Raw genomic sequence first — 13,170 nt, forward strand, 5'->3', positions numbered from 1 at the left:
TTTAAATAGAATGATAGATAAAGTCTGCAATAGATGGACAGACAATATAGAAAAAAAAAAGCTAGCTGTGAATACATTTCAAAACATCTTAAGGGAAGAGTTATAAACAAACCAGAACTGAGAATTCAAAGGTCCTAAAAAGAAATTTCACATAAAAAGGCCAATTACTTTCAGAGAAAGGCAAGCATTTCTATAAAATTTTATGCCTATTATTACTGCATTTCTCTGACACTCTTAATAAAGTGCCTCTGTATTTATGGCACTCAGATACAGCCTCATCAGACTGCACAGTAAAGGCACCAAATATCTCAAATCACTGCAGACACTGATCCGTCTTCTGCAGAGCTAAATTTTACTGAGGAGAAAAGTCAATAAAGTCCAACAATCAAAAGTCCTATGTTCTTTTAATGGCTCCTTGAGGCCATCTCTCATGCTGACATCATCCCTAACAAAAAAAGCCTGTTACACTTTACACAAGCAGTGTTTCAATTTCAATAGGACAATTATTGTCAGAATTCTAGAAAAGAGCTGGAGTCTTACAAAGTCATCTGAGCAGTATAAGCCATTTTATTGTCTAAAATATAACAACAGTATAGGACATACATGGAAAACACCCCATATCAGAGGGAGCAGAAGAACGAGGATATAAAGGGCAGCAACTGCCAAAACATATGTTTAAAATATGAAATAAATTTTGAATCTGGAAACATAAAAGTCACCTTCAGTCAAAAACACACCATGCAGACATTACCAGGGATCAAGGGCTACAGGACTGGCAGTCACCTTTCATGCATCTTCACTTTATTTTTTTTTTTAAATCTAAGCTTCCTAAAAACTAGTAACAAGTGAATCAACATGATTGTTACATTCTCCAATTAGTATTTGAGGCAAACTGCATGCACTTCTTTTCACAAAATAAAATTAACATTACGACTGTTGAAGCAAATAACTTTTATAAAACAAAATCCAAACTCATCTGACCACAATGAAATTTTTTTTTTTTTTTTCCAAATCCAAAGCATACCGATTCCTCTTCAGGGAAATGCTTGAGGTTTAACAGTAAACATTGCTCTTAAGAAACTGTGAGGAAAATTAATCTTGAACTGCAGTAGTCATTTTAAGAATTTTTGGCTGGGTGGTTCTATCCCTCCAGCTCCTTCAGTGAAACAGTTTTCTGCATGTGACAACTTTTATCTATACCAGCTCAGTGGAAACTGATGAAAATGAAAGCTTTTTGCTTTGCTAGGAAAATTCTTGACAAACACTGAGCCACAGAAGAGAAGCTGTGCAGCCACTGCCCACACTGCACAGCAACAATGAGAATTCCACTTCCAGAGATCTCTGTTATTCCATTTCATAATGCCTATTTCAACTGCTGGTATTTTTAGCTGGACATGTATATAAAACTGTAATTTAAAAAGCGTTCATTTGAAAGCATGTAAGAATTTCAAGTGGAAAACTCTCCAAGTTACAGAGACACTGCCTCACCCCTGCCAGCACAGGCAGGACACCCGAGATGTGTGAGAGCATTCAGGGCTCCCAACACGACTCTGCTCCTGCCCCTGCTCTGGAATACTTGACTGAGCTCCAGCACAGCAGGGTTTCATTTTCCAAGGCTGCTTCACAAAGTTACCACTGAGGGAAAGGGTGCAGTAAATGAACTCATCCCCCCAGTCCCTTAGATAAAGTTCCTTCAGGTGCACAAGGAATCACACAACTAAAAAAAATCAACTTTTGAAAACATCAATTTAAAGCAAAACACATTAAAAAATGGAGCTAAATCTATTGTCAGATTCTAAGTCCATGTGCAAACCTCTGGATCCATCTATTATTTTCCCCCTATCAAAAATCATGAATATTGTTAAAGCATACATTTGATATTTGTTCAATCCATTTACCTTTCCCAAAACCTCTCTAGGATAACAGGCTTGGATACAAAGAGGGTCAACAGCCTCCAATTTGGGTGAACAGGAGGCAAATTAATAGTCAGAGACTGCAAAAAAATTCTAAAGAAATCTAACCCCAAATAACAGAAAACAGTCCCAATGCAAAAAAATAATTCCCTGGATTTTAGTCAATAGATTTAATGGAAATATTTCAACTTTAACAACTTCTTAAAGTCTGCACAGGCTGAGGGGGGACAGAGAGAAGGGCTTTGATGCAGCAAGGGAACCAGAAAACTTTAGAGTCTTGAAATTACAGATTTGATATTCACTAAATAGCAAATAAGTCATTGAATCACACACAGCAAACTGCAAGGGCTGGTTATACATTGAAAATAATTGGCCCTAATATGCAATATTTGAACAACATCATAAAAATGGCACAGTATTAAAAGATTCATCTAACTTCAGTATAAATATGGAAGTAATCAGCACAAAAACAGGGTAGGAAAATGTGAGTCAAGAAGGATATTTGAGGCTATATAAAAAAATAAAATTAGGATAAAGCACTAACAATAGTGGCAGTACAGAGCATTTCTCTTGCCCTGAAAGTAATACTGAGTTCATTACTGTAAGCACAAAATGATAAAGAAAATCTATCCTGAGATCAGCAGAGGCACAGAAATGCATCTCTGCTTCTAAGAGAAGTAAAATAAAACTCCCTGGCCACTATAAAGCAAGAATGAGAAACTTGTGAAAAGTCTCACCACAAACCATATTTGAAAATAAAATTATTTTAGTTTGTCTTTCTCTTGATAGTATTTAACAAACAAGATTTTTTTTTTTTAGATTTAAACAGCACCTAGAGCCAAGGAAGAAACAACTGTTGTAACTGTGACAGGAAATACTAAGTAAAAGAAATAGAGCACTGCATTTCACTGATGCAGAGTAAGACAGCAAGAATGGCAGGATCATCTTAAGACAAGTTGTCATAAACTGACAAAAAATTTGTAATGAATGTTTTCCACTGGAGTTTGACATGGTCTGAAAAATTATCACCATTAATCCAGAATGACTCTTCTGCACAACGTGCAATTTTTTGGTATTACATAATGAAGTCACATAGCTTCATATCATCTGGCATGGAAATAAAATAAAAGAATTTAAAAAGTCCCCCACATAAGATGGATGACTTGTAATTTCTTTTTTCCTCCTCTCTTCATGGAGCACAAGCTATGCTTTCCAGCTTTAAAATTACATGTTTTTGCCTGAGAAGTAAAACAATACACCAAAGAAGTTCTTCTCTAAATGCCTCTGACATAAGGATGTGTTGTGGGGCACACAGGAAGGAAGCAGAATGTGCCACACAAATAGAGAAAAAAAGATACAAAGAATTGGGAAATGCAGTCCAAACCAGAATGGAAATAGAGCAGGCAAATCTGAAAAGCACACTGTAAGTATGAACACACTTTTTTCTAATATGATTAAAAACCAGACACCAGTGTTCAGCAGAGTGAAACACCTCCAGCTGAGGAAAACTGAAGTATAAAGTGCTTTTTCAAGGGTGAAGTGGCAGCCAGGCCACAGAATGGAGAACAGGAAAATCTCAGGGTTCTGCTCAGGACTTTTTGTTTGTTTATTTTGTATATATCCCTAACAATTGTCAGGTACCAGACACATTTCTCCTGCACTGAGAAAGCCCCAGGGACATGTGCTGTAGTCATTCATTGGAAGAGGAAGCCCCTTCCCCAAAACAGAACAACACCTTATTTGAGTTATCCCAGAATCTGCTCATACAGCCTGTAATAAATGCTTCCAAAAACCCCTGTATTTCTATTTATAATATTTTCAGTATGGTTAAGAATTGAAAAAAACTATCATATGGCAAGGATACAACTGAAGTAAGTTTTACTTAAAAAAAAAAAAAAAATCACATTTCTGTCTGAAAATCTAATTAGACAGAAACAATAACAGTCATTATTAAAAGTGTTAAAAGTTTTTCTTCAATTTATATATTGCAAATCTGACAGCACTGGGGTAACAACTGTATTATTGATGAAAATCTGAATTTTTTGCCTTTTGTTTTAGGCATCCAAGGAAGAAAAATGTCTTTCAAATGAAAGGAATATGAACCAAACAGTATTAATTTTATTTATAAGTGGAAAGCTACTTAAGCAGTCTGGTTTCAAACTGACAACATGTTTTTCAAATGGAATTTCCACAGACTTATTTCTTAACCACCACAGGGCAATACAGGGGTTGTGAACAGAAACTGCAGTGCAAAAATGTTGATAAAAGAACCAAACAGATGCATTTCTTATTTGTGAAATTTTTGTATTTGTGAAAGCAGAGATGGCAGATGTTTAAAATATCACATCAATATTACTCAGTTACATAATTCACAGCCAGATCACAAGCACTAGAATGTGTGTAATTTCCTTCACCATGCTCAGAACACAATGCCAGTTCTGAGCTAATCACCAGTGAAGGTTTGATGACTGTTACCAAAAATGAAGCTCCTGGGATCTCCACACTAACTTTTAATGGTAATTATAACAACCTGACACACAGCCATCCCTGAATGATGTGACATAATTTGCACCTGGTAGAAGAGAGCCATGAAATATTTAACATCTGAATATTTGTAATAAGTTTACAGCTCCAATGGCTGATCTGCTGTTTTAGCATAGATGGGTTCCAAAGATAATTTTTTTACCTTGCTAAGCACAAATCTCCCCAGTTCTTTGCAAGCCAGCAGAATGAAAGGAAATAGCAGATATTTTATGGCTCATAACCACATTCAGTCATGGTCCTCTACAAAAACATTTATTCCATAGCTGAGCTTAGGACAAATGCAATGACAAGCTCCTAATTGTCCTGCTGTTACTGTGCTTGGTGACTCTGAGTCCCTGAGAGCAGCAGGAATGACACCAGCTCAAAGACCAGTAGAAGCCTTGGACTATGACTGAACTAAAGGGCATTATATGTGACCATAAATAATAGCAATCATTAATTAAGCACGTTCAAATTATCACTTTTCTCATCAGCATCCTAAAATTATTTTTCTTCTTGGCTTTAAAAGGTATTTCCTACCAAATGTTAAGACACCAGTTATTCATCTTTTAATCAGGCTGACAGCTTGGATGAGAAGACTGGAGCTGGTGAGGAGAGAGGCATTTGAGACCAGGCAAGATTAACAAGAAAAGAAGAAAGTGTTAAGACATGGAAGTTGGGAAAAAGATGAAAAAAAAAAGTGGGCAGAAGAGACAGAACTGAGATAAACACTGCTGGGTACAAGACATGTGACATGAACACAGGGAGGAACCTGGTAGGGCACAATCACCTGGTAGTGCATGATCACCAAACACAGAACCCAAGATCTGCTCAAACCATCACCTCTGCCCTCAAACATCTGCACAACTTGGAAGTACAGCTTGGAAGTACAGCATCCCACCCTACAAACAGGTTCCAGGGAATGACAACCTCCTATCTTGCTGGCTCACCTAAAAGAAATGCAAAGGTTTGAAGTGCCCTGATGAGCTGCACAGGTGCCAGCTTTATTCTACCTAACCATTCTTGAAAATTCAGACTGCACCTCTGACTAAAACCCAGCCTGAATTTAGAATTCAGCATCAGGAAAGCAACCTGGAAGACACAATGATATTTTGAACAGAGAAAACTCAGTTAAGAACATTGCTAAATCAAGCACAAGAATGATACAGTCTATCATCAGAGATGCCCACAGAAATTTAATTGCTTGTTTCCTGTGCATATCTACCGTCCACATGTCTTTAATTAAAAAAAAAAAAAACAACAACCACATACCACTTTTCATTCTTCTTCAAAAATTTTCTGTTTAAATAATTTTTTTCAGACAAGATGAAATTACTGTAAGAATCATGACTGACCACAGTCAGTCTTATAAAAGAGAGTGTTGTTAAAAAAACCATTAGGGAAAAAAATGCAGGGAATTACACGAAGAAAAAAGGATTGTTAACCTGAAAGTAGTGAACACTTCCTTGGAAAAATAGATTGCATACTGTCAGTGCCATATATTTTCTTCATATTACTAAGCAAATTTTCTAACCTAATCTTTCAGAAATATAGTAATTAATCACATTTTTTTCTACCTGATGGACTTGATTTCTGAGGAGTCAACAAGACATCTGAAGTTATTAAAAGCTACATTTAAAAATGATGCCTGAGTTCAGGTACTAAGTATTTTAAAATTTTGGTACCCCAAATCAGCAGATGCTTTTAAACTTTGTACATTCCAAGCTTCATATATAAAAAATGCAGTAACACTACCATGCTTCACTGAACAGAGACTACATGAAAAATAGTGTTTGAAAACTTTTCAATAGTCTGGAGCACTACCCAAAAGCCCAAGGCAACAATAACACGTTTCTGTATTCAAAGCTAAGTTTCAACAATAAGCTGAATAAAGAGACTAAAATTCACAAGGGTCACTGAACAATGTCTGGGTGGTGGGTGGAACTGAATAGATGCTCCCTAATCCTCCTGCCCTCTGCACTGAGCACATTATGGTCACAAACCATATGTTCCAGCATCCCACACCTGGGCTGCACAGCAAATTGGGGGGTTTTGGTATGTTCTCATTTTGGAGTGCCTGAAGCTCATTGGAAGAAGGTTATGAATGTAAATACTTTAACTTTCAAATCAGTAACATTGTCAGCTAGAAGAGAACAAAGACTCCTCACTCCAGAAAGACACATGGGCTGTCGGTGCAGCAGCAGTTTGTAGTGAGGCTGAAGTCAAGGACTATTGGGACAGTTCTGGGCACTTGAAGCTGAAACATTAAATCCTCTTCCTGCACATATACAGAAGTACTAACTTAGGCACAACAGTCCCATAAAGAAAAGACCACAATGTTGTTCCCTTTGCATCTTCTCCAAATATCTGTAATTCAGAGAACTATGGTAATACTTTTAATTGATGCACTGATAAATCCAACCACTAGATATTTCTAACATGAATGGATTTCCACCCCTCCACTTCGGAGAGAGTGACACAGCAGATGAAGAAGAAAGCACCCTGCACAGCACATGGCTTCAGATGAATACACAACTGCAATTCATTCAAGCTGTTTGGCCAACATCAGAAACCATGAGATCCAAGCCTGATTAGTTATTACAGAGAGAAGAACCCTTGAATTGAGTTATAGCCTTTTTGTTAGCTACCATGTAATTTTATTTTTAACACATGGTACATAATTTGCAGTGTTTGTTGCAACTAATTCTTTACTGCTGGTTCGTCTGAATAAACTAATTAAATCTACTGCATTCTAAACCTGAACCATAAGTTTAAAACTACTTACATAAAATAATGTATTTTGCCAAATGAATGCACGAGAGCCAAACCTACCAGTAGTAAGGTTTCACTGAATGAAACTCAACTCTATAAGCCATACTGCAGAATAAAAAATTCTTATGCTCACTGAGCAAAGGCCAGCACATAGTTTGACAGAAAATGATTACCAAATTTACAGCAAGCCAGTGGTAAAAGGTTAAAAAACAGAGTTAAGGTGTGATTTCATTTAAACTTACACATCTGCCAGATCTGACCCTCTCATTCTCATCACCCATGCAGTGCTTCCATCCTTTCCTTTACTGACATTCACATGCAGGTGAAAATGTAGTGAGCTGTCCAAGGATTTGATACAAGTAGTTATTGGCTGGATTTTCAGCCAGATAAGTATTAAACAGCTTGCTGGAAGACATTTGGATTGCTGGTGTTGACTGTGTAGCAGGAGATGAAGACAGAACTTCCCCTTTTGGCATCAGCACAGAGCTTGGATCACATTAGGCTGTGTCTTTATGATGGTCTTCAGGAAGCATTTAACAAGGATGAATTTTCTAACCCCAAGCACAGGTACAGCCACAGGAGAACAGGGCTGCAAGCACCATGAAAGAAACACAGACATTTCCTTTTCTCACCTAAATTCTAACCTGTCCTTCATGTGATTGCAGGGCTCAATATATTCAACCATGAATCCCTACCCTCTTTACTTTTTCTGTTACAGTTATCTCCAAAAAGACAACTACGAGACCATATGCAGACAGGACAGTATTAAAAACAAATTAAATCTGATCATGATGGACTAAAGGAAGGGAAAAGCTAGGTAAGTAACTAGAAACACATGCAACACCACTGAGCACTACTTACAAGAGCTCACTGGTAGTAAAATTTGATAGTGGGACTTTATTGTTTGTTTTAAAAGATAAACTCGTTAAACAAAGGCAATCTGAATGTCACATATTGCTTTTATTGCCACAAGGATTAGAAACTACAAGCTCAGATTGCATTTTCCCAGTTGCCATAAAACCTTAGGCAAAAAGACTTCCTGTGTGCCAGGAAAAGTGGAGCATTACTGCAGTCCTCAGGTCTCCATCCAAACCCAAGACATCCAACAAAAATGAACTACATACTACCACAGTCTACTGATCTTTGTGTTTTCAGGGTAACAAAAAAAAAACCCAAAAACCAGAGAATTGTCCTCAATTTAGCAATTTACCAAAACACCACTCAGACAACTCCATTAGAACAAGAATTGCCAGTATTTATATACAGACCACACAAGATCAAGATTTCCTAATAACAGAAACACAACAAGAACAGAAACAAAAGGGAGCAATAATCAAATTAAACAAGGACTGACACAAGTAGGAGCTAAGACCCAAGAATGCAGCTGAATGGAATAAGCTGGATTACTGTCCAAGGTCAGGGGAAGGGTTCTGACCCTCTCTCCTTCTCACTCCTACAGCTACTGGAACCTCTGGACTGTGCATTTCTCTTTGGGGATTGGTAAGGACACAAATGCAATCACAAGACTCTCAACGACCCTACTGACATATTAAGTTTTGGGCTTTAATATTGAAACTTTAGATAATCTAAGTATCAAAACTCTGTTGACAGTCTGAGATTTGAACAAACAATAATTCCAATTCCTTCCAAGTTACCTTAAAGATCACGATAAGCTTACATTCAAAATACAGTAACCAGAAGAGATTTAAAAAAAAATTACTTAGGCTGGTTTTGATTGTGTTGTTGTGGCTTTAAGAACAAACGTTTGGGTAACAGGGCACTGTTATCTGAGCCACACTGTGCTTCCCAAGCCATTTTACATTTCATTAGGCAGCACCAACTGAACTTCTAGCAGGAATGAAAAACACCAGTGAGATCCTTTACTGCAGAACACTCACTTACTCACTGCAGTCCTTCTAGATGAATGCAAGCACTTGGCATATAAAAATTCTACACTGTGGTCAGATTTTGCCATTTCTATAGAGAGCTAGTAAGAACAAAATTACAGAGATGCCTTATTGGTAAAACCATTGTAAAGGCACTGCAAACCATTTTATTCTTCCTGGTCAGAGTCCTTCTATCCTTTTTTACTACTAATATATTCCAGAAACAAGACATAGTGAGCTGCATGTAATTATCTTACTCAATTTCCATGCAACGGACATTTCTTTTATTGCATAAACCCACATATCCCCATCCTCTCCTTTAAAAATTGAGACAGTGAGTGGTTTAAGTAATTACAGCTGTCATGGAGGGCTTGACAAATAACTTTTCTGCTCAATGTATGCTTTAGGCCACTGGGAAAGCTGTCAAATAATGACATCAGAATCTACATTAACGCTGGCAAAATGCAACTGTGCTTCCTTTCACATTTAACTCAGGTGGCTTACAGCCCTTGCTTTTCTTATTCTGTGGTCAAGAACATGAGTGGAATGAACAAATAGGTTCTAGCTCAGATAAAATGGGGAGAGATAATGAATGTTAAATGAAAGTATGAAAGAAAACTAAATGTATGAAAGCATATCCTTCATTTGATAATGAAGAGGCTTGGTCATTCTTCATCATTGATGAGCTTTGTAAACCTAAGCCACTTCCTTAAAGTCCAATTAAACTGTAAGGGAGGAATATAAAGGAATTATATACTCTTTCAGTATCTAAGTTATTGGTTATTACAACACTGCTTTCTTGCACATCCCTCACACATGAGAGCACGAGATGGGTGACTGCACCACACACTCTAGGGAGTTACCTTCCTACTAATCCATGCCAAAGCTTTCCAGCACAGACTATCCCATCTTCAACTGTATTTTATATGATCTAAATTCCAGTCAAAGTACAAAACAACTGTAAACTCACAACTGCTTTACTGCCTACTGAAGTTATATGCTCAGATCTGAGAGTAACCTTGAGCACTGATCCTGGTTTAAAGTCATGTGTGGGTCTTCCTCACCAGGAAGAAGCTTGCTCAGAAGAAGCCAAGGCCCTGACACGACTAGACAATCCACTTTCCAGTGAAAAGCTTAGGGACTGAAGAAAATGATTAATGAGGAACTTAATTTTTCCACCTAAAAGAAATACTGTATTAAGTTCAAAACTACAGTGCACCAAACCTGACCTGGTTTTGCTGCTCTGGTGACTGTTTAGAGAGTGATTAAGAATGGTACCTAGAAGCTTTTACAGCTTGAGTATCAGAGTTAGTATTAGTCAAATCTGCACCCTTACAAGGTCCAAAGAAATGTGATCTTCCTATTGATTTAACATCTGAAAATTCACCTTATGGCTGACATCATCCACCATAAACCTCAAAATCTACACAGGGCACCCAACTTAACTTGGTCAAGGCTCTGATCTCTAACACCCTGTTCCTACTGACCCTCTTTGCTGGTTCACCCGTCTTGAGAGCAGCTTCCAGGCAAGGCCAGTGGATGGTTCTGTTAGGGCTTCAGGCAGTGAGATCCCGGTTTTCCGGCAGGGGAGTTGTGTTAATGAGGGATGTGATTCATTCCCACCTCCTAAGCATCAGTGTGGTTACACTGACGTGCAGTTACTCTTACTGCCACAAGAATGGGAATGAGCTGTATCAGTGTATGATTCACACTAGAGATGCGTCTGTTCAGGCACATGAGGAGGAAGGTTTGCACATCGTTGTTTCATGTTCAAGTCTGTAACTGAATTTGTAATTTGGGAGTGATTCCAGTAATTTTTTTTTGAAACACAGACCTCATGTATTTGGAGTCCATGGCACAGCATGTAGGAAGGCTCTTGGGAGTCTACAGTGTGGGATTTTACTTTTAAAAGTTTACTTTTAGTGTTTATAACACCTAAGACAAATACATTGTATCATATTATTAGTGGCTGGTCCTATATAAAAGAATTGCAAGTGTGCCATGAACAAAACCGTGCCCAGCGTTATTCAAAACAAAAAAGTCACAGAACAGACCACACTACAAAACCCCCACAAGATAAAGTTGTTGACAGCAGCTTTCAAAACAGAGAATTTAAACATAATGTGTGTCCCCACACACACTCAATAAGCTTTGCTTTTTACAACTTAAGAACAGTTCTAGCTTTTTTCTAAGGTTCATTGTGACGATAAATGCACAGAAGTGTATGGCATGCACTGCTGCTTATTAGCATTTAATGCTTCTTGAACAACTACAATGCAAATATTCATCACAATAGATGGGAACCTTGGTGGGAACAAGAATTCCCACAAATTGTTTAAGAGTACAGTAAATGAATAGTGTTATAAACAAAAAGCCCAAACCCCTCACAAATGTGTATGCTGCATTTACTTACAGATTAGTCCACTACACATTCATTGTGCAACTGCACTTGTACAACTGAAACAAAAACTAACCCAAAAATTTATATCCCGACAAGAAGTGCTTTTTATATATAAATGTGTTCAAGACAAGCAAACCACTGCTGTCAAAAGGTTTCCTTCAGTTTTTATGAGTTTCTTTAGTCAGTGACAGACTTTTGCATAAGTAGGATGTTACAGGACAGAGTATGAAGACAATTTTAAAGAAGATTCCATTTTGAATTACTTAACTGTCTTTAACCAGCACACTTACTAACAAGCATGGTAACTTGAAAAAAAGTGATGTTGGAAGCTTATTTCTAAGCTTTCAAGCTACAACTCAATACTAAAATGTCTAAATTCAAAGTTACAAACAGACGGCATGCTGATACCTTTTAAAGTTACTTTGACTTCATTGTACAACTGCACAATCAACATTAACTGAATCTGATCCATATAATGTATTAAGAGTATTTTTACAACCTGCACAAACTCTTATTTCCTAAGATCATCCCTCTATTTAGTACAGTAATAAGCAAACACAGATGTGTTTTCACTTCTGATCAAGATACTTACAGTCAAAGTATAGGTTTTTTTAGTCTATTCTTATGAACACATTTAAGGAACAGAGAGGACAAAAGCCTTATTGCTTCCTGCACCTCGTAAAGTAATTAACAATATTTAATATCCTTAAATCCATGGGGATTACCAGAGGAAAAAAGGAAAAGGGCTGTGATTAAATTCACAGTATCTTTCCTATCTTCTTATGGCTTTTTGAAATTACAATAATAGAAGCCTAAGAGCTTACAGAGTTTAGAAGAAATAGTTTCTTTAGCATACACACACCTGACAGCCCTTTTCGGAAAGTTGGTTTCCCGTGTCAGCAGGACACGATGAGAGACTATGAGGTGCACACGTATTTGTATATATACACATTCACATACAGATGTATCAGAGCAAGAACAAGACTGGCTAAACCACAGCAACGAGCAGCAATACCGAGAAAAACCCCATAACGATTTTGAAAACAATTCCCCATAAAGGAAACATTTTACGGCAGACATGATAAAGAAAAAAAACCCCTACAAATGGGAGAGATATCATCAGACGGGCAGAGGAAGAACCCTGCCACAGCTCCTCCATCCTGCCTCAGCCGAGGAGAGGAAGGGCGGAGAGCGAAGGGAAGAGGCGAAACCAGCTTCACTTTAAGGAAGAGACAGCAAATGTGTCAGCTCAGAGCCGGTGCTGAGCCGGGCTGGCTGGCAGCCAGCGCCCCCAGACCCGCTCCGGGAGCCCCGCTCCCCTTCCCCGCTACCTCGCCCCTCTCACCAGCCTGGGTGGTGTCGCTGAGATCGTGGTTGGCGGCGCTGGCCCGCGGATAGTCCCGGAGCTTCCTGCCGCTCAAACTGAGGGTCCCGCTGACCGCCGCTTCTTCCAGGGCTCGGTCCAAGGAGCGGCTCCAGGAGCCGGGAGCCGAGGGACCAGGCGGAGCGGGACAAGCCGCGGGCATCGCGGCACAGCCACCCTCCGGCGCCGCCATTTCCCCGCCACAGCCCGGCCGGACAGCGCATGCCAGAGCGCGCGGCTGGGGCGCATGCGCGGCCGCCGCCCGGCGGCGCTGGGACCGCGCGGGCACCGCGTCCGCTCCAACCGAACCGA

The 13,170-nt window shown here is 38.8% G+C and overlaps 1 protein-coding gene across 26 annotated transcripts in view; it reads right to left on the minus strand.

Moving 5' to 3' along the window:
- Positions 1 to 13,115, minus strand: part of LRCH3 (leucine rich repeats and calponin homology domain containing 3) — a 61,008-nt gene extending 47,893 nt beyond the window's left edge. For 6 of the 26 annotated variants that reach the window (XM_079315184.1, XM_079315175.1, XM_079315179.1 and 3 more), the window contains exon 1: positions 12,841 to 13,097. In XM_079315184.1, coding sequence (XP_079171310.1) covers positions 12,841 to 13,051 — 211 coding nt within the window. In that variant the 5' untranslated portion in view covers positions 13,052 to 13,097. Of the gene's footprint in view, positions 1 to 12,840 lie in introns of all 26 variants that reach the window. The other 20 variants (XM_079315189.1, XM_079315191.1, XM_079315183.1 and 17 more) reach the window with 12 other exon arrangements.
- Positions 13,116 to 13,170: the final 55 nt, after the last annotated feature.

The sequence above is a fragment of the Erithacus rubecula genome, assembly GCF_903797595.1.
Source record: "Erithacus rubecula genome assembly, chromosome: 11".
NCBI lineage: Eukaryota > Metazoa > Chordata > Aves > Passeriformes > Muscicapidae > Erithacus > Erithacus rubecula.